General features: G+C 42.8%; 1 protein-coding gene across 1 annotated transcript in view; it reads left to right on the top strand.

The window, feature by feature from the left end:
• The window catches only part of LOC8040751 (dihydropyrimidine dehydrogenase [NADP(+)]), a 52,973-nt gene that overhangs the window by 6,681 nt on the left and 21,098 nt on the right, over positions 1–25,194 (top strand). Inside the window, exons 2-10 of the mRNA XM_002401129.5 lie at positions 11,139–11,249; positions 12,206–12,288; positions 12,823–12,910; positions 14,975–15,136; positions 17,037–17,233; positions 19,105–19,186; positions 22,526–22,607; positions 22,991–23,098; positions 23,913–24,082. Of these exons, the coding sequence (XP_002401173.3) occupies positions 11,139–11,249; positions 12,206–12,288; positions 12,823–12,910; positions 14,975–15,136; positions 17,037–17,233; positions 19,105–19,186; positions 22,526–22,607; positions 22,991–23,098; positions 23,913–24,082 (1,083 nt within the window). The remainder of the gene's footprint in view (positions 1–11,138; positions 11,250–12,205; positions 12,289–12,822; positions 12,911–14,974; positions 15,137–17,036; positions 17,234–19,104; positions 19,187–22,525; positions 22,608–22,990; positions 23,099–23,912; positions 24,083–25,194) is intronic.

Raw genomic sequence — 25,194 nt, 5'->3', positions numbered from 1 at the left:
TTCACATCACCCTGAGATAATCCTTGATTTCAAAAACATTTACGACGCACAATGAAGGAAACAATATAATTTGTTTAGCCATTCACCCACTTCAATTATTAACCTAACCGCCCCCCCCCCCCCAACAAAAAAACAAAACATTTATTAGTAATGAGGAGACTTACTGCTAAACTTTTATGTGCGCGTTTAGCATGACATATGCACAATGAAAAAGCAAGCTCACCGAAGGGTGACTTCGCTTCTTCGGTGGCTCTTCGGGTTAAAAACTTCGATTCACGAAGTTTCTTCGGCGTGGCACAGGGGTGCTCCGGCATACCTGGAGTCAATTAAGCTTGATCTTATCAGCTGCACTCAATTTTGGTGACCTATTTTTTTTCCCAAATCGTTGCTTCTCCGCCTGTTATGGCTTATCTGTCGACAACTTTGCATGGGATGGAGTACCAGTTCTCCTAAAAATGGTGCAATGTTCATCGCGTCCGCACTTTATCCCAGCCCGTGTTTCGCCCTGGTAGCCAAAAAAAAAAAAAACAAATTAGGTGAGCTTTTGTCCGGGTCGGTGAAAAAACGGGTGAGCTTTTGTCCTGTGAGCTTCAGTCCGGTGAGCTTTTGTCCGGTTACCGTGGTGACATACGTAACGTAAGAAAACGTAAGAAGTGCTGTGTGAACCAGCCTTAAGAACCAAAACTACCCAGTTGTAGTAAGTTTGACAACTTTAAGTTAGATGTTTATTTCATTACAACAAACAAAGATTCCGCTTCAGATCTACGGTGCTCTATTGGACGTGCAATGGTTCTTTGGTAATGCAGAGGAGGGTAGTTTCATTGATTGCTTAAGTGCTCTGTCTTATGTAGATACGGGGAGTACGTTGTAGACAATACACGAGGGAAAGAACGAATAAAACATTGCCTCTTTCTTTCTTTGGACCTCTTAAGGATCTTAAGGTTTAAGCACCTCTTACATAATCAAAAGGTCCTTCAATAATGTGTCTATGCCTTTATGTTCGGTTTCCACGGCACAGCTGCATTTCCTAGCGCCGGAATTGTCATAGCAGCCTCTTCTTCATTCTTGTCACCTGCCTTTTTGTCCTTTTTTTTTGCCTTTCTTGTCTACGTCTTCATTTCTTCTTACGTTCTCTTCCTCCTTTCCTTGTTCTAGGGTTACTTGTGTGTGACGAATATCAGTAAATGTCGTTGCTCTTTGAAAGAATGGTATGTGTCTATATTCGTTCGCCCTGAATGTTATTCTTTTTGTTTGTGTGTGTGTTCTGGCTTCTTTCTTTTTGATCCGTTGCTCCGTGTTCTTTCTGGGTAATACCAGACTTCAATTAAGGTGGAGCAATAATAACATGATCGGGACTCATCACATCCTTCTTGAAGTTATCAGCGATCAAGTCATCTTCAAAGTGAAAATGTTATAACTTTTTTTGAGTCATTGTATCGGGCATCTTCCAAGTGTCCTTGTCAAAATATCCTGGAGGTTAATTTTCCGTCATGAATTTTGCCCTCATCGCTGGTCACACCGTCGGCGCTGCTCAGATTTTGCGCAAGAGCAGACCATGTTCAAGGACAGAGAGAAAAATTATGCGAGGCCCTGGTTCGACTTCCGCGATCACGTATTAGTGGTAGCGCCAGACAACACACGTTCTCGCTGGCGATTCGCCCAAATGTGCCTCTCTCCTCGATACGTCTATACTCGGTTTCATCTCGTAATGGACCGCATCTGACCCCAGGAGCTACCGGAGCCAATCCCTAGCTCGAAGAGTGTCACGTGCTGCTTTTCTGGATGGGCGGAGCGAAGCGAGGCCCGCGAAGTCACGTGACGCACTTCTATCACTACGGATTGGAGTGCGATCAGCTGCGGTCCATCCTACGGTGAAATGGAGGATAACTTTGACGTGAGCTGCTGCACAAAAGTTGCTCAACATATTGGCATTGCCCCAAACCATTTTCACTTTGGGATTGTATTTTTCGCTTCATGCAGTTTTGTCATATCAGTTGCAGGCAACATTCACTCGTTTACATTTATGCTTATATGATGAATTAGAGGCAAGCGAGAACCAAAGTCACTAACGAATTTGAACATTATGCGCTGGCGTATTTGTGCTGTTAAGCGCGTATGATTATAAAAAAATGTTCAGCTTATAATTTGCCCCCTCCCCCATTTTTTTCGATTAAAAGTAGTTTTTGTTAAAACTTTGTCTGTGTCTTTTTTATTTAGTTAACATAAAATCAATGGAAGTTTGCCATTTGTAGTGAGTGTCTCCAATTTCCCCACTTAGTTCTGATATTAATCTGGAAGCATGGAAACAGGTACGCAGGGTATTTTACAATAGTGATGAACTCCATTAGGTGACTGGTAAAGCAACTTCCTTAGGGACGGGCTACTAAAAATATATAGGGTGAGGTGTTGGGCATATAAAAACTTGAGTAATGTCCACGTGACTAGCAACTCATAAGGCTTCTAAATGAGTTCTGTTCATCCCATTCCAATTTTGAATTTCTCTAAAAGTTAGGTAGGGTAAATGTCGGAATTGGAGATACTTGTGGCTGGACACTGGAGATATCAATCGACTATTTATACGTTGTATACGATGATTTTATATGAACCCTATAAACCTAAGTACGGTCGGGTTGTGTGCACGAATAGCTTTCTTTTACGGTAACAATGCTATAAAATAAACACTGCTTCTGAAAAGTTGTTTTTAACATAGCACTGACTCTACTCATGCCAAAACTGCTCCCACGCACTTGAAAACAAATGTTCGCAAACATATGTTGTCGTTATTTTCTAAATTTCGATTGAAAGCTGATACAAAAATTTTGAACATATTCAAGTTAAGCAAAGACATACAGAAGGCTTCGATATATGTTATGTTTTTTTTTGTCGGATGAGTTCTTCTTAAGTATCTGAACAAACAAAAATGCCATAAACACGCAACATAATATACGTTATTTGATTTTTTGGTATATATGGTGTATTCCAGACATGCCTGAATATGTAACTTTTTTGTGTAGGACTTAGCTAACCAAATAATTAAAACGTTATAAAACTTATTTTACAATGAGTAAAATTTGTTAATAATTTTATAATATCTGAGGCGAACTATTCAGCTAATTACTTTCTACAAAAGGTGAAATTTTTTTGTAGAAGTCGGCCTATTCCGAAAGTGGCAGTTTGGTGAATTTTGCCAAAGTTTGGAAGGCTCGTCCAACCATCCGTACCCCAAGTCCGACAAAAGATTGTGACATTCCTCATTTTAAATTTGTCGATGGTTAGAAAGAAGGAAGCCAGCACAAAAAAGACATAGGTGCGGTTCAAATAACTCTACCAGAACTGTTGATGTAAGTGGCGCAGCTCACGACAGATGGCGCAGGGTGCCTGCGAGATGGCTCTCTAATCAATCTTGTGCTTTTTTTTAGCCCCATCTTTTGTTGCTTCTGGAAGCTTTCCCAGCGTTTTATGGAACGTGTAAATTGTGGAACACCCTGTTTTGGTGTTTAGACAAGAGTACAGCTTCTATTGCGGGGATTCAAAAGAGGGTGATGCAATCTGTCGCATGCTCACGCCTATAATTAAATGTTCGTCTGTCGACTGCGTTTATAGGGTCTAACAATACCCGTGAGTCGACGTTCCAGCGGAGCATTTGGCGATTAATTTGCAGCGATATTTGGATGGAGTTTGAATAATTGCCGAAAGATAAACGCCTGGTGTGTTTATTTATTTATTTATTTATTTATATATTTATTTATTTCAATTACCCTCAAGGTAAATAAATTGAAAAGGGGAGTGAGCTATAAATATTTGCAATGTGCACATATTGGTAAGAACATTCTTAAAGAGGACAATATCAGTGATGTTGGCAATCAAGGGGGGAAGGTGGTTCCAATCCAAGGACGTTTGAGGCATGAAAGAATATTGAAATAAGGATGTTTTAAAATCTGGAATGCCAACCTTATGACTATGATCAATGCGAGCGGAGATGTAGGATGGTGGGTTAATAAGTTTTTGACGAAGGACAGCATTTTGGTGAAATATTTTTCTGAAATATACACAAACGAAATATTTTACGGCGATGAATAAGGGTTGGTAAACCTGACGTGTTTTTCATTGTAGTGACGCTGGCTGTGCGGTTATAGTTTGACAGCATAAAAACGGGCTGAGCTGTTTTGAATGGATTCAAGTATGGTAATTAGCGACGAGTGAGCAGGGTCCCATACGGCTGCAGCATATTCCAATTTCGGACGAATTAGAGTTTTGTACATAGTTAGTTTTAGTGAAGACGGAGCGAGAAAGAAATTTCTTTACAAATACCCTAACATGTGGTTTGCACTCTTAACTACGTATTCGAAATGTATCTTCCAACAAAGGTTGGACGTTATGTGAACTCCAAGATATTTATAAACAGAGACTGCAGCGAGATGTTTACTGTTAAGATGGTAGGTATGACACACATTTTGAGAACGTGATATTCTCATTAATTTCCATTTGCCAGTGTTTAGTTCCATTAGCCACTGGTTACACCATAGCTTTATCAGATTATGGTCAGATTGTAAAAGGATAGTGTCAAATATATCAGTACATTTTCGATAGATTACGCAATCGTCAGCAAAACGGCAGATGGAAAAGGAAATGTTTAGTACAAAGTCATAAATGTAAGTAAGAAAGAGCAGCGGGCCATGTACGGAGCCCTGTGGGACACCCGAGTTAACTGGAACAGAGCTAGAATTTGTATTATTAGCAGTAACAAATGGTAGACGGTTAGTCAAAAATGCATGAATCCAATTTAGTATGCACGAATCGATGTTAAGTGATTTAATTTATGAAGTAAAAGTTTATGGGAAACTTTGTCAAAGGCTTTGGAGAAATCTAAAGAAACACAATCAGCTTCGTAATGATCATCGAGATAGTGATGAAGATCGTAGGTGAATGATGCTAGTTGCGTCTCGAATGAGAAATGTTTCCTGAAGCCATGTTGCGAGTTGGGGAAAAAGTAATTAGATTCAAGAAAGTTAATCAACTGAGAGTAGATTATCTGTTCGAGAATTTTACATGGCACACTGTTAAAGAAATTGGTCGATAATTGAAAGGGCTGTGCTTTTCACCAGATTTATGTATAGGAACCACCTTCTCAACTACCCAATGGCTTGGGACTGTACCCTGGTTAATAGATTGCATATAAATATTTGAAAGAATTATGGGACAATACATGTTACGATTTTCTAAGAACTTGGTGTTAATTCCATCGATTCCGGCACCGGATGAAAGTTTCATATTATTAATAACGCCAGCCACACCAATTGCGTCTATGGTTACAGGTCCATTGGCAAAAAGGTATGGACGGGCAATGCTGGCAATTGATTAACATTGGTGGCCGTGAATGAGATACTAAAGCATCATTTAATACATTAGCACTTTCGAAAAGTGGTATATCCACGTCATCAAAAGAACGAAGGACAATGCTAGAATGAATATTAGGATTGACGATACTCCAGAATTGTTTAGGATTATTCGCTAACATGGTGGGCAGGGTATAATTAAAACATGTGACTTAGTTTCGCTAATAGTTGCTATGTACTCATTATTTGCATTATGGTACGCTGTTCAGCGTACCTCAGACGAAACAATCTTTTATTCCTGTTTCGTAGCCGCCTGAGGTTAGCGCTAAACCAAGGTGCGTTAGTATTGCATCGGATTTTCCTAGATGGTATGTATGTTTCAGTCAACATTGTAACACCGTTTTTGAGCAGTATCCAATTAGACTCGACAGAGCGCTCTATAAAACCGGGCAGATAATCGTCAAAGAACTTGAACAAGGCCAAGTTAATTGAAGAAAGGTTAGCTCTGTTCTAATCACGAATATGTTTCACGCCAGCTTTCGGAGCTACCAGTCGATTATTTAGTGCAAAGTGGAGAACTGAATGGTCGCTTAGACCTGGTAGGTACGTTATAGGTGATACAACGCTCGGGTGTGCAGTCAGCACCAGATCCAGCATATTTGATGATAGGGTTATGACCCTGGTCGGTCCTCTAACGAGTTGGGAAAGGTTGAAGTCAGAACAAAGGTCGATAAATTCGTTAGTCTCGGATGAGAAAGGACTAGACACAGGATCATCGGTAGACCGAGAAATGTTGGGGTAATTGAAGTCACTCATCAATATGATCGGCACCTCTGGATACTGTACAACAATTTGGTTAATAGAATCATGTAACAGACTCACAAAAGAAGAATTGATAGTTGGAGGTCGATAGCATACAGCCACAATAGAATGCTTGTGGTTAAAACTAACGCAGACCCATACAATCACGAGTTCATTGGCTACTATGACAGAACGAGAAATTAATGAATCAGCAACCGACAGCAAAACGCCAGCGCCACTCCTGTTCCGTCTATTGCAGCGGAATGTGTTGAACCGTTTCTGACAATGAAATAACTCACTATCAGTCACTTTGCTAGACAGCCACGACTCAGTAAGGGTAATGACGTCTGCATCGCATGAATCGGCAACTGAGCGCAGTTCGTCACGTTTACGGATTAGGCTGCGAATGTTAGTAAACAAAACGGAAATATCTTTGAAAGTCATACGCGTATCACTGACTCTCACTGGTTGCCAAAAAGATGCAGCGGTAGGGGGCACATTCTGGGCATGGGAAGGGACTGCCGTAGCAGAAACTTGGTGGCGGGGCGTGGATAGTTCATACACGGAGCCTTCGATTTCACTGTACGCATAGAACGTGTTATTGATAAACAGTTTCTTATACTTTAGCTTTCCTGTCCTTTCCTGTATTCAAGTAGTTTACGCCGAGCCAAGCGTGTCGAAGCGCTAAAGTCTTCAGAGACAGAAGCAGGGCTGGCTTTTAATCTGGGTTTGAGCTGCAAAACACTTTCTTTAGTTTTAAAGGACTGGAACTTCACTCAAATAGGACGGTGTTTTCCAGTTACAAATGAACCTAAACGGTGGGCACTAAGCGAAGCGTATTTTGACAGTTGCCCTATGACCTTACCTTCCGCCTGGGCCCAAGTTTCGCCAGCGCAATCAACTACACCATGGAACACAAGGTTATCTCTGTGTGACTGGTCTTCAATCTAGTCTAATCTGAGGTGCCCAAAAGGTTATAATCTTTTTCAACGCGCTGAACAGCTTCGTGGGCACCAGCCAACTCATGGTGAAATTCGTCGATTGAAGCTGCCTCGATTTCGATAGTAGAAACCCTCGTACCGTTATTTGCAACCTTGACTTTCGGTTGTTCATGACTTGATTTTAGTTCGTTAATCGAGGTTAGTATGTTGTTTTGCCCTTGTTTAACCCTCTGAGTACGCACATACGTATCTAACATAAACCGCTTAATTTCATCTAGTTGCTTAGCCAGTTCGGCATTAGTTGGACCGGGGTTAGTCTCGACATCACCACCAAGTAACAGTAAAAACACTCTAAACGAACTCAACAAAGCCTCTGGGCATGGAAGCACTACAATACAGACATCGTTCGACTTTAAACATTAACAATCGTCTTGATTACCAACCTGTAGGGTTAGAAGAACGAAGTTTAAGATGTGCATCTTTGGCGTGCATCCATGCCCACTGTCGATCCACGGTGAGGGGACCAGCTTTCTAGGCCATCGTGATGATGCAGCTGACGATTTGGCTGTTCCAGAAGGACAGAGGCGAAGCTGTTTGATAACAGTGATGGTTGCCTCGGTTGCCTGGCCCAAATACTCCTTGGTTGTATTGGAAGCTCCGATAAAGGGGACGCCTTCCATGCCGAGCGAATCCCTTGGTCCAGACACATTGGCGCCTGAGGAGCCAGGTTGGAGGCCAAAAGCTGCCCCCCTTGAGAACTGTAGGGTTAGAAGAACGAAGTTTAAAATGGGCATCTTTGGCGTGCATCCATGCCCACTTACACTGGATACACTGGATATGAAGAAAGCGGTCCATGTCACAACGCAAGCGCCATTTTGATGGGAAAATGTATTTCCACCCTTACAAAAATATGTATGGACACTTCTAAGACGTTCTATAGACCAGCTTCCATAGGAAGGACAAAAGGCATCTATAGGCGGACCACGACCTCTGTTGCCTCCGTGAAGTCGTCCTATGGCTGCCCTATAGAATATTGGTCAACGGACGTTCTATGGACGTCCTATTCTATGGATGACGTGTGGTCATCCTATACCCTCTCTATGGCAAGGCGCCATATAGAGTCCATAGGGACTCTATAGGGTGTCTACACAGAGTCTTTACGGTGTCTATAGGGTGCCTGTAGAAAACCCATACGAAGTCTACAAGGAGTCCCTAGGGGGTCCACAGGGAAGCCATACAAGGTCTACACAGGGTCCTCATGGAATCTGCAGAAAAGCCATACCAGCTCTACAGGGAGTCGCTACAGCGTCCGCAGAGAAGCCACTCAGTCTGCAGGGGGTCTGCTATGGGGCCCGCACCGACCAACGTTTCTAGTGCAAGTCAGTTGGGAAACTGCTAAAGAGTTTGCTCTGAAAAAGCGGCACCGATCTGTACTCGAAAACCAAACTGATTGCGATCCCAACGCCACCATTCCACCCGCAGCGGCCACTCGGACAACTGCATGACTGCGTGTGTTGGTTTGGGACTATCGATATTCGACAGCATGTGACTGTTCTGCTTTGGCTGTAATCGGCCACTTTGGCGCCGAAACATATACGGTAAAAGAGGGGTTTCAGGGATGCCAACCCCATCTTCCATGCGGACACGCCGCGAATTACCACCGAAGTTAGGACGCACCCAAGTCGGGACGCGCTACCTGAAGTTTCCGGTGAGGCATGGCTGTAAAAAAGAAATATTGATTGTGCCGCAACACCCTGTAAGCTAAAAGTGTATGCAAACATCACGCTCTTGTCACTTTGTACTGATCTCCAATAAAGGGTTCTACAAAAAGAGCTTTTCCCCATTTGTTTTTACGCAAAAACGTGCTCTGTAAAAGTCATTTTAAAGAGCGTAGGGTCCTTAGGGGTCTGCAAAGAAGCCATACAAGGTCCATAGGGAGTACGTAAGGGGTTCACAGGGAAGCCATACAGGGTCCACAGGGAAGCCATACAGGGTCTACACGGGCTCCTTATGGAGTCTGCAGAGAAGCCATACAGGGTCTGCACGGAGTCGCTACGGGGTCCATAGAGAAGCCACTTTAAGCGATGGTGGTACCGCGGTGTGAGAATCGCACTCCCTAGCTCCTGGATGATTGGCATCATAATAAAATGGCTTGCCTACACTTTCCTGACGTGAAAAAAAAACATAAAGTAAGTCTCTGATACTGCGCGTATATAGCAAAAACTACAATTACTTACGCGTCGCGCGCAGACCCAGCCTAGTATACCGCTTTGTTACGACGATCATCCAGATGACCGCAATTTTGATAGGCACCAGTGCGCCCACTATGGGTTGTGAAAGTTGCGAATATCTACGGGGGCCGCAGCGACCCACATATACCTACCTCCCACTGAGAAAGTATAAACATTATTCCGGCACATACTAAACACTTCCATCCCCACAATGAGTATACCCTGAGGTTGGATATGCCTCTAGACATCAATGTAACATATTGATACCCGGAACTTAATTAACAACTCTTTAACTCGGACACCTCGCTACACCTAAAGAAAACGTCTACCCAGCATCACTTTGTTAATGCCCCAATATATAGCTCACACCATAGAGAGGCAATAGGATGACCATAGACTCACCGGGACCATAGAACGGAAATAGAAAGGTATGAAAAACTTTTTCTTTCGCGAAGATCTCTATAGCGTTTTTGTGTCCATTCTGTGGCAAACCAATGGTACATAGACGGTCTAAGAACTGTCTACAGGAATCCATAGGATGGACAAAGAGGTAATAGAACGGCAACAGTATGGACATAGGGCGTCCATACATATTTTTGTAGGGGCGGTCACCCCACTCGCTGAACTTTTCGCGTAAACTCCAGTGATTTGCTTTTTGAGTTCCCTACAATGAAATAGAAGTGCTGAATTTTTGTCAGAGTGCATACCCGCAGATGACCAACGGCTAGCAGATAAATCTTTGATCACAATCTATGCAGACACCGTGATGTCGCGTACCGGTTATATTTATGCTACTTCTAATTCGTGGGTTCACTTATTCGTTCGTTTGGGTTTTATCACTTCAGTCGCATATATGACTTTGGAATTGTTGCGGGCGACTGTCAACAGTGTTGTTGGTCGTAGAATTGTAATTTATTCTGCGAAGTTCTATAGACGTTGGCCGCTTGGGAAATGCAGGGTGAGTCGAGTGCGGAGCGACTTATTGGGGAGTTTTAGCGAACCATTTTTGCATATCCGATACGGTACGATGGGTCCTCCGGTATTAACTGCGCATGCGCTACCACAGAAGACTCACATATGCGCCGTTCGTGCCGGAGGGCCCATCGTACCATATCGGATGTGCAAAAACGGTTCCCTAAAGCTATGGTGCCTGGAACGCGTCTCCGACTGGTGTGTTTAGCGCGGCCAAAAAAGTGGTCCCTCGAGTTCCGCCTGATGACGTCATACAAGTGTCATGTTGTCGCCGGTCGCGACCCTGGCGGCGTCCCAACTGTTGTGGTACAAAAAGCAGACGCCTGTCCTGCTGCAGGTCGCTCTCCACTGTGACAGTTCACGGAAGCTAGAGCAGCCGGAACTTGGGACGCCTGGGACGCAGTGACGACAGCGACACTACCGTTCGCTCGTGCTATTCGTCAGTATTTCTACGGCCAACCGCAAGGATTGCGACAGGCAACACCATGACACTCCGGCTTCTGTGACGTCATTTGTTGCCACTTTGGGACCACTTTTGATGTATGGGAGGGATAGGACGCTAAACACACCAGTCGAAGACGCGATCCAGGCACCATACTAAAACTCTCTAGTATCGCTCGCCATCCAATGATATTCCGGTATTGGCCGAAAGGAAAACGAAAGAACCAATCACGACGCAGAAAAACGTGAAAATGATAAACCACGCTCCGCATATCTTAACATATCAGTGGCCTATATACCTTCTGCCAATAAGTCGACGTGCTTTGCTTCTTTTTCGTCACAGTCAATTGTGTTCCGCACACTTGATTATTCATTAGTGCAGCTCCTTAGTAACAATAACACATTTTTTCACGCAGAATATCTTGGCGCTCAACCCCAAGATAAAGGAGACGGCCACTATCACTCCGAGCGCAGTGACAAAGAAGAACAAGCATCATTGGAAACGCAACATTGACAAGAAATGCAGCGTAAGTTGTTTTTTAAGCCTCCTCGCAGAGAAAGCAATGGTGTCAAAGCAAATTCCGATTTGCGGTTATAAATGGAGAATGGAGCGGATCCTCTTTCAATTCAAGGGATCAGAACGAACTCCGCAAGCTTTGCTTTGCTGTCTAATGTTAATTATCACTACGCGTAAAATTTGTAAAGAAAGTAAAAAAAAAAAAAAAGCAGAACAAGGAAACTATACCTCTGCTAGATGACAAAATGTGCAAGATGTACCCTATATACAGCTCAGCCCCAGAAGGCATCAAAGTAAGAAACCAACACAAACCAACCGACATCACTTTTTTGCATCAGAACATCCTTTTAGATGTTCTGGGTATACTATGACGAGGGCGGTTTGAGGTCTTTTATTTGTGAAAATGTTTATTATACAATTCCCTAAGACATCATATTTCACGAAGTTCCCATACATACATTCAAGTAGATATAGTTTAAGTATTCGAGTATAGTAGAAAATTGATATCCTTTTTTAGGTCATTTATTAAAAACTGAGAACGCATAAATTTGAGAAAGAGTTCTTCTGATGCTTCGATACACCACAATTCATGTCCAAAAATAAAGCTCTATGTCAGTATTAATTCTAAAACAGCCCAACTCTCATTTGCGAGAACAACGTTTTAGAGAAGGTTCATTTCTCAAAAGCTTGGAAAGTGTTGGAGAAAGGGGGAGCTCACGACCAGAAGATAAATACATGCAAGCTTTAAGTTACATTGTATATATATTAATTGTTTTGTCAAGAATGCCAGTTTATTGGTGGAATTATCATTTTTCATATTATTTTTTATGAATACCTTGTAAATAGAGTTGTTTTTGTGCACCTGACACGTAATAAAGGGCATGCAGTTATTGATGATGAATTACTCTAAGCAGGGGTTAGTCGCAAGCATCTGTCTACATAATTTGGTTTGGGCTTCTATGACAGTCCTGCAAGCCACTCGAGAAGAATTTCGACGACATTAAGCACACCACGTTGAGCGAGAGGGGTGCACTACGTGAAGCTGCGAGGTAAGCGAATGGGACAGTTATGTAGGATATTCGTTTTTTGTCAGAAGCTTTTTCATACGGAAATTATGAAAGCTGATGGCAGGAGAGTGCTTTCGGTGTGAACGCATAGTAGACAAAACCGATACAGTGAACGTTTACAGAGATTGAGCGAAGCTGACGATTGTCCGCTGACTGATGGATTGATAATAATGGCAAGATGGATTGGTTATTTTGTTCGTGCGGATATTTGACAGTAGTGCAAACGTTTTATAATAAAATAAACAAAACTGGTGCTCGCAACTTCGATGATTTCTTAGAAATGTTAACTTTCCTCGATCAAAATCGTTTTGTGCCCAGACCATGTTATTCATTACTAAATGCTCAAAAGAGCGCTAATTATAATTGCAAGAACTGGTTGCGAGTGGATATTGCAGAAAATACTTAAATATTTAACTTTAGTTATTAGAGAGAGACGATGTAACCCGCGGAACTGGCGATTCGCATGAAATCCTAAATTCTCCCTGTTAACTTCATTCACGCTTCTGTTTTATTCAGATGTCTAAAATGCGCCGATGCGCCATGTCAAAAGGGTTGCCCGACGCAACTGGATATCAAAGCTTTCATCAGCAGCATTGCCACCAAGGTACGAAAATAGCGCATATCTTTATAAAATGACTAAGTAATATTGATTATTTATCCGTCTGTTTACCAATAACGATTTCGTTTAACAAACATCGACTTTGATAGTATACCACGAGCAAACTCTTTATTGTGAGATTATCTATTTTTTGTTTTGGACGTTTGAATATGTTCGTAAAGTTATCTAATGAAGATCGCTGGACTAAATTATTGTCTAGTGTATTGAGAGTTGCGCACAAATGAGCCCAGCGGAAAATTCAGCAATCTACAAGGTGTGATAAAACGTTCCAGGACTGATCCTATAACATAGAAAGAGAAGGCAGCACTGTGATATGTGGGTAGTAGTCAAAGGAAGGGACCTTCGTGTGTTGTTATACCAAAGGGCGTCGCTCTGTGAACATTTGGAGCTGTGCTACACGGGTTTTTGTGACCACGTGCAGGGACGCAATGGCGATTTCATCAGAGCGAGAGCGAACCTCAATTTTGCGTCAAACTCAGCAAATATAAAACAGAGACCTTTGAAATGAGTCAGCCGGGCTCGTGTCAAAAAGCAGTGAAGTTTGCAAGGTGCTTTAAGTCGCGCTCGGACTCCAAGAACGGCAGAACATCGCTGGAAGACGAAGAGGTAGGACGACCTTGTCCGAACTCTCTTTGGCTTCAGTGACATTCTTACATTCTTGAAGTGGGAGTGCCACTCCAAACACCTCGCATACCTGACTGTTTTTTGACATAAGCCTTCTAAACCATTTTAGAGGGTTTCTGTTTTATATTTGCCGAGTTTGACGTAAAATTGATGTTCGCTCTCGCTTTGGTTTGCAGTCTATGAAGAGATCGCCATCATGCTCGTGCATGTGGTCAAACAAACTCGTATAGCGCAGTTCCAAATGTTCACAGACCGACGCCTTTTGGGTTTATGTAGACACGAAGGGCCCTTGCTTCGACTTCTGCGCGCGCATAAGTGTGCTGGCCACTCTTTTTGTGGTACAAAATAAGTCCCGAAACGTTTTGATCACGCCTCGCAAAAACAGACTGCCTGTGAATTTTACTGAAAAACAGTAGCGTATGTTTGTCTTTACCATAACCATTATATGGAGGCTTGACAAAATATGCAATTATTTATAGTGCTTGTTGTAGACGAAGGAAGTCATAGTTTCTGGGGAATTTACACCGATTTCAGACCGGAGTAACTATTTAGTGCTGTTTGAAATTCCCGTAGTGTTCTTTTTCTGTTCTCAACAGCCATTAAACATGGAGTTAGATCAGTATTATATCATTCTTAAAGGCCACACAATTTTTTTTTTTAAATCTCATGATCTCAGCTTAGAACTGAAACCAAAGTTTTGCCAAGGCACGCAGTCTTTCCATGGCAGGTCTGAGAAAGCCAAGTTTTCTTTATAAAGAAAAGCCAACGGCCTGCCATTTTATAAATTGCCGCAAGATTTTTTTTGTGGTAACTTAGAGCTTTGGGTGCTTTCGTACTTCGCTCGAACAAAAACAGACGTGAGTACTACACAGTTAGAACAAACCTGCTATGGGCGTTTTCTTATTTTTAAAATAACACGCGTGGTGTAAAATGCTCCTTCGGTGCAACAATCTAAAGAAGTAAAGGTCAAAGCTCGTCAGTACCGTTGTCTCGGTAAATCGAAAACATTTTCGTGTAGTGTACGCAAAAAGACACACAAAAAAAAGTCACTAAGGACCCCACTAAACGTATATGTTTATAGCTTTCAGTATTACTTGGAGAATTACAAGTAGAAGAACACGGCGCATGTTAGCGGTTGTGCAATGTATAATATTCTCTTAAAACTATAAAAGATTTGCAGCCCAATTTCATTCTATGAAAGAAATGTTGCCTAATATTGACAAATTACAATACGTCCGGCTCAAGCCTAGTTTCTACCCGACGGAGCAAAATTATTCAAATGTATTTGACTCCGACTAAAAGAGATCCCTTTTTTTTTATTCGGTGAGGTCAACGAGCTTGCCCAGTGGAAGTTAGCGTGTACAGTAGTTTTCGTTCTCCCCCTTTTCACGCACGACTGGTAATGCGAGCACCGTTCCGACCCAGAACTACTACGGAGCTGCGAAGGCCATCTTCTCTGACAACCCTTTGGGACTCACTTGCGGAATGGTCTGTCCCACGAGCGATCTCTGCGTCGGGGGCTGCAATCTGTACGCTTCCGAAGAAGGGCCCATTAACATCGGTGGACTGCAGCAATTCGCCACTGACGTGAGTGCGAGGCACTTGATCCGTCGCTAACAGTAGTGCCCGAATGTGGCAAAATATATGCAGTATACTATTCTTTTTTTTTTTTTGTGGGTTGCTTAGCTGGCGCAGCGCAGAGGGATCTTTTTGATAGTATATACTATAGAGTTCTAGTATAGGCTCCCTACGGGAGCCAGAGTTGCGCGTCTGCTTTTCACGTGCCGCCACGCCGCTATTAGCCGGGATCCGATCTCGTGAGGAGCCGACTCAAATGCCGTGCAGGAAAGTAGACGTTGCGCGCGTTCCGCCGTACGTTCCCCTGCTTTTGACGGCGGCGCCTCGCGTCTCGAACGCGCGGCGCCTCTATTCGCCGAATTCAGTCACGTGAGGAGCAGACTCCAAATGTTATGCAGGAAAGCCGGCGCAACGGGGATGAACGCTCAACACTGGCTCCCGTAGGGAGTCTATACAGGAGCTTTAGCATATACCGGAGCCGTATATGTAGAGAGTTTGGACATTAATTTGTAATAATAGGGCGAAAATAAGGGCACGTCATTGGGCGAAATTGTTTCAATGACCTTGTGCTCGATGAGTGACAGCTCTCTGTGACCAGCGACTAGTCCCAAATATTCCCCTAACAAAAACAACAAGCTTAACTAAAAAAAAAAATAAAAAAAATTTGCAGATTTGTTTCTGTGGGAGTTTCGACCTAAACCTCCAACACAGAACCCCACATTCGGAATTTCGCCCCATGTTTCAGGAAATTTTTCTCGTCAGTGTCACCTCTCCTGGCGCAGTAAACGCACGCGGCGAATTTAAACTCTCCTTTTCCCTGAATCTCGTACAATTATACATCCCACGTACTTTCAACCTCATAAAAAAAATTAAAAAAAAAAAAACTTGCGCTGCGTATCGCGAATGTTTTAAGGTCATCCTACCTCATTCTTACTTCGCAAGTTCATCACAGGGGGACAATGCGGCGCTGACGGCGCCGCCGTTTCGCCGCATTTTCGCCGCCCTAACAGCACCGTGAGCAAAGTATTGAAACGTAATTTTGTTTTCTATTTACGACACAATGTGGTTTTCATTTTATTGAAATGTAACATCACTGCATATCAGTAGTGCCCTGTATTATTGTATTATTGTTTAAATATCATAGATTATTTTGTAAAATTTATATAGGGTGTGCTGTTAATTAAGCTAAATATTTGGTGTTGTGAACACTGTTTCCCGTAATTTTTCTGGGTTAGAAGTGTCCTTCGTGCAGCATGAAAAACAAAACAAAAAACATACGACGTGGATTCTGTTTCGCTGACACTAACATAGAACTTTATTTTATAAACTAATTGCAGTAACATAATATAATATAGTTGATTTGCTTGTAACGTATTTCATTTTATGAGAAGTGTCTGAGTCGCAATTTTCTTAAGTCCCTACTATAATTTCCAACTACTCGTAGAACTCTGTGGGGGTGTTTGTAATTTGCTAAATTTGAGCTTCATTGCTATTTGTATTGCTTAAGTTCAGGAGGAGGATGCTTTAAATAAATAGTTTTAATATTTATCGCAACTACTGACAACATTCTAGGTTGTTCAATTGCATGGTAAGAAAGTGATTCCACCAGCATAAAACTGGGGAAGACTGACCCGTATAAAAATCCAAATAACGTATAAATGTATATTAACGAGAGTGGTGACTTTAATTATGCAACATAAAATAAACACCCTGAAACTCTCTCAACCATTGAATACAATTTTAGTGAAAAATGTAATTTTGGCCTGAATATTCCCATTCCAAATATAAAGTTGTGCATATTTTCTATAGTGAAACTTGAAGCTGAAGTACACCTTGCGTCTGAAGTAGACTGATAGGACTTAAACATTCTTCAGACAATGACGTTTTAACGCATTGAATGTCCATATAGGTCTTCAAGGAAATGAAAATCCCTCAAATACGGCCTCCGGACCTTCCTCCGCTCCACGAACTTCCCCAAAGCTACAAAGCCAAAATCGCTCTTATTGGGTGCGGACCCGCAAGCATGAGTTGTGCCACGTTCCTTGCGCGGCTGGGGTACTCCGACATCGTGATCTTTGAGAAGCAGTCCTATTTCGGTGGACTAAGGTATGTGAAATTAAATTAGTAGCGGCCTTTTTCGGCTTTTTGAGCGCTGGATTCAAGAATGTAAAGGAAATAGAGCATAAATAAATTCAAATAGCTTTTTTTTTTAATATGTGCAGCGATGACTAAGGGAATTCGATGGACCTCACTGCCACCTATGATTGGTCACGGGCGTCTTGAGGTCCTAAGTGTATATGAGCCAGCTGTTACGGCTTTCCTGCATGAAACACGCCACGTCATGGTGTGTTCTGTACGAAATGGAAAAAATAAGATAATTTCTTTTTCTTGTTAAAGTTGCGTGCACATTCTTTGCACCTTATGCAGCGAAATGTTCGGTGACGATGCGAATAACTTACGTCAGTTTGTGGGATAGTGTATTAGGGAGGCGGGTAACATCACCAGTGCACTTAACCGAAGGGCCCGCTCCCAGCCATCCATGATCACGATTCATAAGCACGTAGAAAATGTATTAAGGTTAGGAGGACAGCCAATGATCAACGACCTTCATATTGATCGGAATAACGTTTTGCAACAATTCGAGATCTGCTATGTAAAACAAGAACACTAAATTTCCCGTTATCCCATTACTGAGAGGTATACACCGAGAAATAAATTCAGGCAGCGCGCGCTTGAAATATTGCTTTATTGCAAGTCAACAACTAATCTTCAACGAAGCGTTAAACGCACAGGAACGGATATATCTGAAGGGGCTTAGGACCCAGACTACAGACCGTCTTTTTCGTGGCGGCAGCCAATTTGGATTCTGATTAAAGCTAGGTTGAAGAAATATAGCAAATCACTTTATTTGCCAATTGGAAGGCGCTAAAAGCCATGGGATTAGTACCCTTCGTTCTACATTTCTTCTTGACTTTTTTTTATTGTGGTTAAGCTTGAACTATCTAAATTATTTTTGCTTGTCGCCCAACGCAGCTACGTCGTATTTAAACATGGGAACCGTCACTCGAAAACGGTCTCTTTCACTCAAGCAATGTTTGCGCGATACCAATGCTAAGGAACCCGCAGAACGCGTTGATAGACGGCCAACGATAAAAAAGAGGTACTATCAGACATCCCTCTAATGACGTCACTTTTCTTCTTGCCCTTCTCCTTTCCATGAATTCGAGGAGAGTGAAAATTGGTACTTTTTCCATAGGAAAGCCATAGTGCTGAATGCTTAGCGACACTTCAAGAAAACCAATGCGGGGCACAACGTAGATACGTGTGCCGCGTCAGCGACCGGGTGAGACCCCTGTTGAATCAGATAGAACAGATGTCCCTGTTAAACGCTGATACAGAACTCGTGCTCCGTCCGTGCCCTGCGTTGGCCTTCTTTAGGTGACGTCAAACCTTTAGCACAGCGGCTTTGTTATGTAGGAGGCGTTGGGCTAGATGACAGCTCTGTTTGGTTCGGCGATTGCGTCGTTGCTACAATTAAAAGAGGAAAAACAAAATCTTGCCACACATGAGTTACAAAGCGGCTTCTATACTTTCGTTTGAGCTTAAGTTCAGACGCAGACCACGCTACGAGGCAATGGTACCAATTCAATCATCGTCAAGAGCGCTAGGCACTAGGCGTTGTCTGCTTATGATTGGTTTAGTGAGGAAAAAACACGTACAAAAACACGAGGAACAGAAGAACACAATTATGGTGTGCTTTTGACGCTTTCTGGATGATCCCACCAGTTAATATCGTCTGCTGCGTTTGGACCTGAGCTGACACAAAGTACGCCACCTTATAAAACCGCAGCTTTTTTTAATTCTACGGATTATTTAGCTCCCTTTCATGACACCATTCTAGGTCAGATGTACCACTGGCATACCCAGCTCAGTGTCAATCTCACGAACGCACGACTAAAGATAAACCTTCATTGCAGCTCCGCCGAAATTCCACAGTACCGGCTTCCCTACGATGTCGTCTCGTTCGAGCTGGACCTCGTGAAAGACCTCGGCGTGAAGGTAAGCTCAGGACCTGTAAATAAAGTCGATCAGATTCTATCTGTTCGGGCAGAGTAGATGGTGCAAGCATTCGATTGAATGTCCAGCTGCGCTTGATCTCTGCCTCGACCCAAGGTGATAATTACCGTGTAGCCAAGGCGCTCGTCCTTTGTTTTGCTTTCTTCAGTTGGCTGGTAGAACAAAGCACGTAATGGCGTGCGTGTTAACTGAGCGCGTATGCTTAAAGGGAAGCTGAAGCGCTTCTGTATTTGAGGAAGAACGCTTAAATCGTCTTCATTTGGCCTCCAGGATGACGAATATCGAGGTTAGTTTTTAATTTTGTGCACGAAGGCAGCAGTAAATCGTTTTCAAATTACCACTGAAGCTCCTCCTTCACAGAGCGTTACGTCATAAAAGAAGCTTTCAGAATCTCCGCTCTCGCGCTTCTACAGCGCCTATCAAAGCTATGCACGCGCACCCTTGCTATTTTCAAAAGGTCAGAAAAAGACGGTCACGGCTGATGTGAGTGCACGGGAATATACCGGGCAAGCTTGCAATTGCACGCGCTGCCCACACGAGCGACACGGGATTGGCGGCCGAAAGATTATTTTATGACGGAACCACTGGTCGGAGGTTTTTCGTGTTTTCTCGCGTTTAGTTAGACCTTCGGGGAAAACGAACGTGATATTCAGATTCACGGGATAAAAAGGCTCTAGAATTCACCCCTATCTTGTTTATTTTAAAACCTCTTCAGCTTGCCATTAAACAAAATTTCTATTCGCCACTCCAACGCGCTATAGGTGGCGGGGCGGTAGTTCCAAGATGGCGGAAGAGACGGGGATAGATTCTCCAGGATATCCCGTGCGCCTGCTTGCTGGCGCTGCTCAGCGCGCTAAAAATGATTCATTTGTCTACAAATGCGAAGCCGTTAGGGGGGGGGATCATATTGCAGGTGACGGAGATGCTGATGCACATTGGGAAAACGAGAATGGTGTTATGTAGAAGTTGCAGAAACGTCAAATTGCGAAGCTTTGTGGTGAGCAAGTGCGTTTTAGGCACCGGCCATGTTACTGTTTGTGGCAGAATATTTTTGAGGGTAATGATATGTTTGCGCTTTGCCTGGCTATTAGTGCTCTAAATAGAAAGCCGCGAACGGTGACCGTCAAGCTTCGGAAGAGCAGCGTTCACAGTATTGGTGTTTTCGCGTCACAGCCTCACAACTCGCTGCTCACCGTCTCGGTTTTATTGTATTGCAAATCGTAATCCAACTGCTCTATGGTCATTGATAGAAAGTTTGTTACCGCAGGCTACCGTGCGGTGTAGCCTTACAACCGCAAGCTCGCGCTGCGCCTTTGAAGCACAATTTTCAGTGCGCGCCAGGAACGTTGCCGTGCTCATCACTCTAAAAAAAAAAAAAAATGTTGTCGTCCTTACACTTCTTGTCACATATACGACACTCAAAATTTAAGTTCGCCGTGCAGCCCACTGACGTCAAACTGAGGGCCCCAACTTTTACGAGAGGCTTGATGACGGCGCAATATAATATATTAAACAGCTGAAGCACGCATCAAAAAGTACAGAAAAAAAATACCGAGGTTTTGCAGTAAAGACAAGAACACCCCGATTACTTTCTTTTTTTACATTCATTTACGCTTACTTAAGCTATTTTAATAAGTTGTACAACTCGACTATCAAGCCGCTCGTGAACGTTGGTAGCGCCGGTTGAACGTCAGTGCGCTGTACTTACGTTTAACTGAAGTTTAGGGGTGTCGTACGCTTTTCAAAAACTGCCTATTAGCATAATCGCCGTGCTTAGGGGTTTTATTTATTGCTCTATTAAGAATAAAAATTTTAATATACCTTACATTTTTTGTACCGCGTTATTTGCAACATTGCGGTCCCTCTGGCCAGAACTCGCGTTCTAAGCTCTCGTTACGAATGGCTGGCTAACACAGATGCGCTTAAAATGCTTCGAGCATTTCTTTATTTGCTTTCTAATTACCTGAAAGCCGGTACGGGTATCCTGTATTTTTAAAGGGCTTGGAATAAATTATGATGTTCCTTGTTATGACCTTAAAACGCGAACCCATTCCCGATTTGTATTGCTCGACATACCGTTGCGCGACGAGTTTTTCTCTTCTTATGGCAATGAATAGACTTTCCGTAGACCTTACTATAGAGCTCTGCATTATTAGCGGGAGCTTTTGCCGCCGTCACGTTGAGCAGGGATTGAGCTGGCGGCCATCCACAAGACCAGATATCCGCAGCGTATGCGATACACGTAAATTGTCTAATAAAATTAGACATCCCAGTCCTTCGTGCAAGGCTGTTGCAAGGCGGAGCACAAGAATTCCTTTTTTAACGCGCTCACCTTCTTCGATAAAAAGGCTTCACACATCAAGGCCCACAGTCCCTGCCATCGTTTCCGCGACACCGCCGCTGCCGTCCCCGCTTCTCTGGTTCTCCGTTCGTCCACGTGAGGACGGGCGGCGCTCTGGAGTTGCGAATAGTGACTGGCAGCTTGAGAAACACAATGCATGGATTATAATGCTAACACCTCTTGCGTCGCAGTTCGCTCTTAGGCGTTATCGGCTAGCACCGGAATCTCTCCGGCTCTAACGCGATAATAAATAAGACGCCCGGGACTCTCAACACGCTCTGCGATTCTTAACTTGACAGTGACTATTACAACACTCACTATTTTTTTTTTACATAGTGAACAAAGAACCTATGTTTATTAAATTATTACAAAGGCTCATCAGTTTTAACTCATTCTTTTTTTGCTTTGAGTATTGAAGGGTAATAGGGTTACTTATATAATGGTGTACAGTCAGACTAATTCCTTAACTAAAAACAATTGAGCATATTGATGTTTTTGTTAGTTTCACTCCATTGAAATAATTTCCATTTGAAGTCTGATGGTGTGGTGATAACGGAACAACAGAGGATATCCAGTGTCGCTTCGCTGTCGGCTATAGCCCCTTCACTCTCAAGCAGGAACTTGAGTGCACTTTAGGTGCATTCGAGCAATCGCATAATCTGGTTTTCCGAGTCTTAAAACCCAACGTGTAAAGTCACGTGATGAGATGACGAGAGTTCACTTGAGCACCCGGGGCGTGAAATCTCTACCCCGCTGTCAAATGAAGGCTTTATACAAAGCGTAAACACTTGTCGATTTCCGCAAGATTTGTCTTATGTGCGAACAGAAATCTTTCGAACCAATGCTTGACTCGGTGATGATGAGAGATATTCCCGTAAACCCTGCTTTATTTAATGTTGATGGGGTGTGAACATGTGCGCGGTGTATGTGGCAGGACAACTTACACAGTCTATAAGTTAATCTTGTGTTCCCAATTTCAGGTGGAATTTAACAAGGCCCTGGGTAGAGACTTCACGCTAGAGTGTCTGAGGAAGGAATACAGCGCCGTGTTCCTGGGAATCGGTAACAAGAGATTTTCTTTGTTAGCAACGTTTATTTTCAAAACGATTAGGGTCACTGACAAGGTGAGAACAGCGTGAAGGAGCTTCAGTTTTTCTGCCTCCAGCGTCATCTTCTTACCTTTGACAATTCCTAAGCGTCTCGTGCACTTCGAGTTCGCACGCGCAGTCAAAGCAAGGCGAAAGGCATGGAGCACGGTGGAAGGCATGGAGCACTTCCGGGCGTCCGAAAGACACGCCCTGCTGTTCTTATTCTGTCAGTGAATCTAGTTAAGAATTATACCGGATTGACGTAGGCGAATGAAAGAAAGGGTCGAGCGCCACTTTTGAGTTTTCTACAACAGCGGCGAACTGTGGCCTAAAAAACTGTGGATTACGTTTGTACAGGTCTGCCCGATCCCAAGGTTATCCCGATATTTGAGGGCCTGGACGAAAGCCACGGATTTTACACATCGAAGACATTCCTTCCAGTGGTATCCAGAGCTAGCAAGCCGGGTACGTGCATTGTGCTCTGTGTTAAGGTATTATTGGTGAAGCAATGACACCTCCAAGGGAGCATTGTAATTATACGAGGGAAATCAATTTTAGATATTAGAGACGAGTTGTAGCAGTCATATAGATAAATAAAACAAAAGGTGTCTCAATATTAAATTAATGACGTGATTTTAACGTTGGATATGCGCATATATATGCTCAAAATAAGCCGTGGAATGTCGTATTTTAACTGTTAAATTTCAAACTTGCACCTAACATTTTTTTGGCTTTGATTATTTGTGGTTTATAACTGGTTGGTTTGTGTGCACAAGACTTTAACGTAGCAAAGGCGGAATATGATGAGTGCTTCAGATGAGTTAAGAAAAGCGGCTTTGCTTTGCAACATTCTGTAAATTTTATGTAAAGACAAACTTCCTTGATCATTTTTAGTGGCGACTGATGTATTTTAACGGCAGTGGAGAGGTAGAGAGATTTGGTATACCGAACAAAGTTTATTTTTGCACTGGATCTGTGATAACGGAGCAAATTTTCAATTTTTCAAAATGTTTGACACTGCATCTTGAGGAAGTTAGTTGCAATTTACAACTTTCACCAATTGCCCCACGCTTTAGCGTTAGGGTTTATACTATCATCGAACCTGAGTAGGTAGCCATGCACGGAAATAGGATTCATCTCTATCTGAAAGCGATATAACATTCCGTAATTGGAACTTATTTGAGGGTTTCAGGGGGGGGGGGGGGGGGAGGGAGGTATGTAGGGAATTTCAGTTGTATCACCACCATAGCAGATGTATCCGGCTTTTAATTTTTCCCAGGAATGTGCGGTTGCAAGCAGACCCTACCGTCGCTTTTCGGCAACGTTATCGTTCTGGGCGCTGGCGACACCGCGTTCGACTGTGCGACATCAGCGCTCAGATGCGGAGCCAAGCGAGTCTTCGTCGTCTTTCGGAAAGGCTTTACAAACATCCGCGCTGTGCCCGAAGAGGTGAGAACGTAGTCGCCGGCGATGTTACCATAAGTCGGTGAACCCGAAAAGCATTTCTCGATTTCTTTACGCTAAAAAACGTTGGTGTCTTCGCTTTGAACAATTTGCTTCTAACGTTCGGCGAAACTTTGAAATGTTCACGAGTCGAATATTTACGAGGACAAACATTGGCTCGTTGGCGGGTTGGTTCGGCATATTCTTGCAACTCTCCCAATATTCCCTAATGAACAGTTTACAAGGAGACAAGTTCGGCTGCTTAAGAGCCAGACGGCTATTGTTTCAGACAGTTTCCGTCTGACCACAATGTTCTTCCTCGACGCTTCAAGTTTATATTGATAAATTTGACATTGACATGTGAACAACTGTGCTTGAAAGATATTGTTACAGCTAAGTCTGAATTGTATCCTTTCAAATAATTATCAATTCGAGCTCTGGTGATTCCGAGGGACATGTTTTTTACGTCCTTCATCCAGACAGAACGTTTTGAATTTATGCGGTGTTTTATGTAAAAATTTTTTAAAATTAATAATTTTGTAATTTCTAGCTCTCTTATATTCTAACAATATTAACCGAGTACAGCTGGGTTCTTAAAATGACAGGGTTTACAAGATTGACAGAAAATTTTGTTTGAAGAAGGTCGTGTTTTTACTAATAGCTTAAATATAAAACAAGGTCGCTTTGTTGACACCCCTCGTGTTTTATTTGACTACGAAACTTTTTATCGTGATGGCTACCATTGAACGGAGAGGTGGACAATAGTTGCTCCAGCACAGGCAAGAGAAGCCTGTATTACGAGATAAATGCAGGATTTTTTTATTTTCTTGTACGTACCTACCAAATAATTTACGCAATATGGCACTTATAAGTGCGTTAGACGAGATAATCTAACAACTATTGTGGAACCACTGAAGTGGTTCCAATTGGTTCCAATAAAAAATAAACTAAAACTTTACTTTATGAACGCAACTGCACAAGAGCTTAGTCGATGACAGGTTACCATACTTCGTTTCATCTCAAATTTGAGCGCTACCAAGGCTACAAGTCAACGGGACAAATCGAGCTTCTCAGAAAGCGCTAGATTACGGCATTTCTTGTGTTTCTATGCGTGTGTT

Source organism: Ixodes scapularis, unplaced genomic scaffold, assembly GCF_016920785.2.
Source record: "Ixodes scapularis isolate PalLabHiFi unplaced genomic scaffold, ASM1692078v2 PGA_scaffold12__126_contigs__length_90152505, whole genome shotgun sequence".
Classification (NCBI taxonomy): Eukaryota; Metazoa; Arthropoda; class Arachnida; order Ixodida; family Ixodidae; genus Ixodes; species Ixodes scapularis.
The sequence above is the reverse complement of the archived record's forward strand: the minus strand, read 5'-3'. Positions and strand labels throughout refer to the sequence as shown.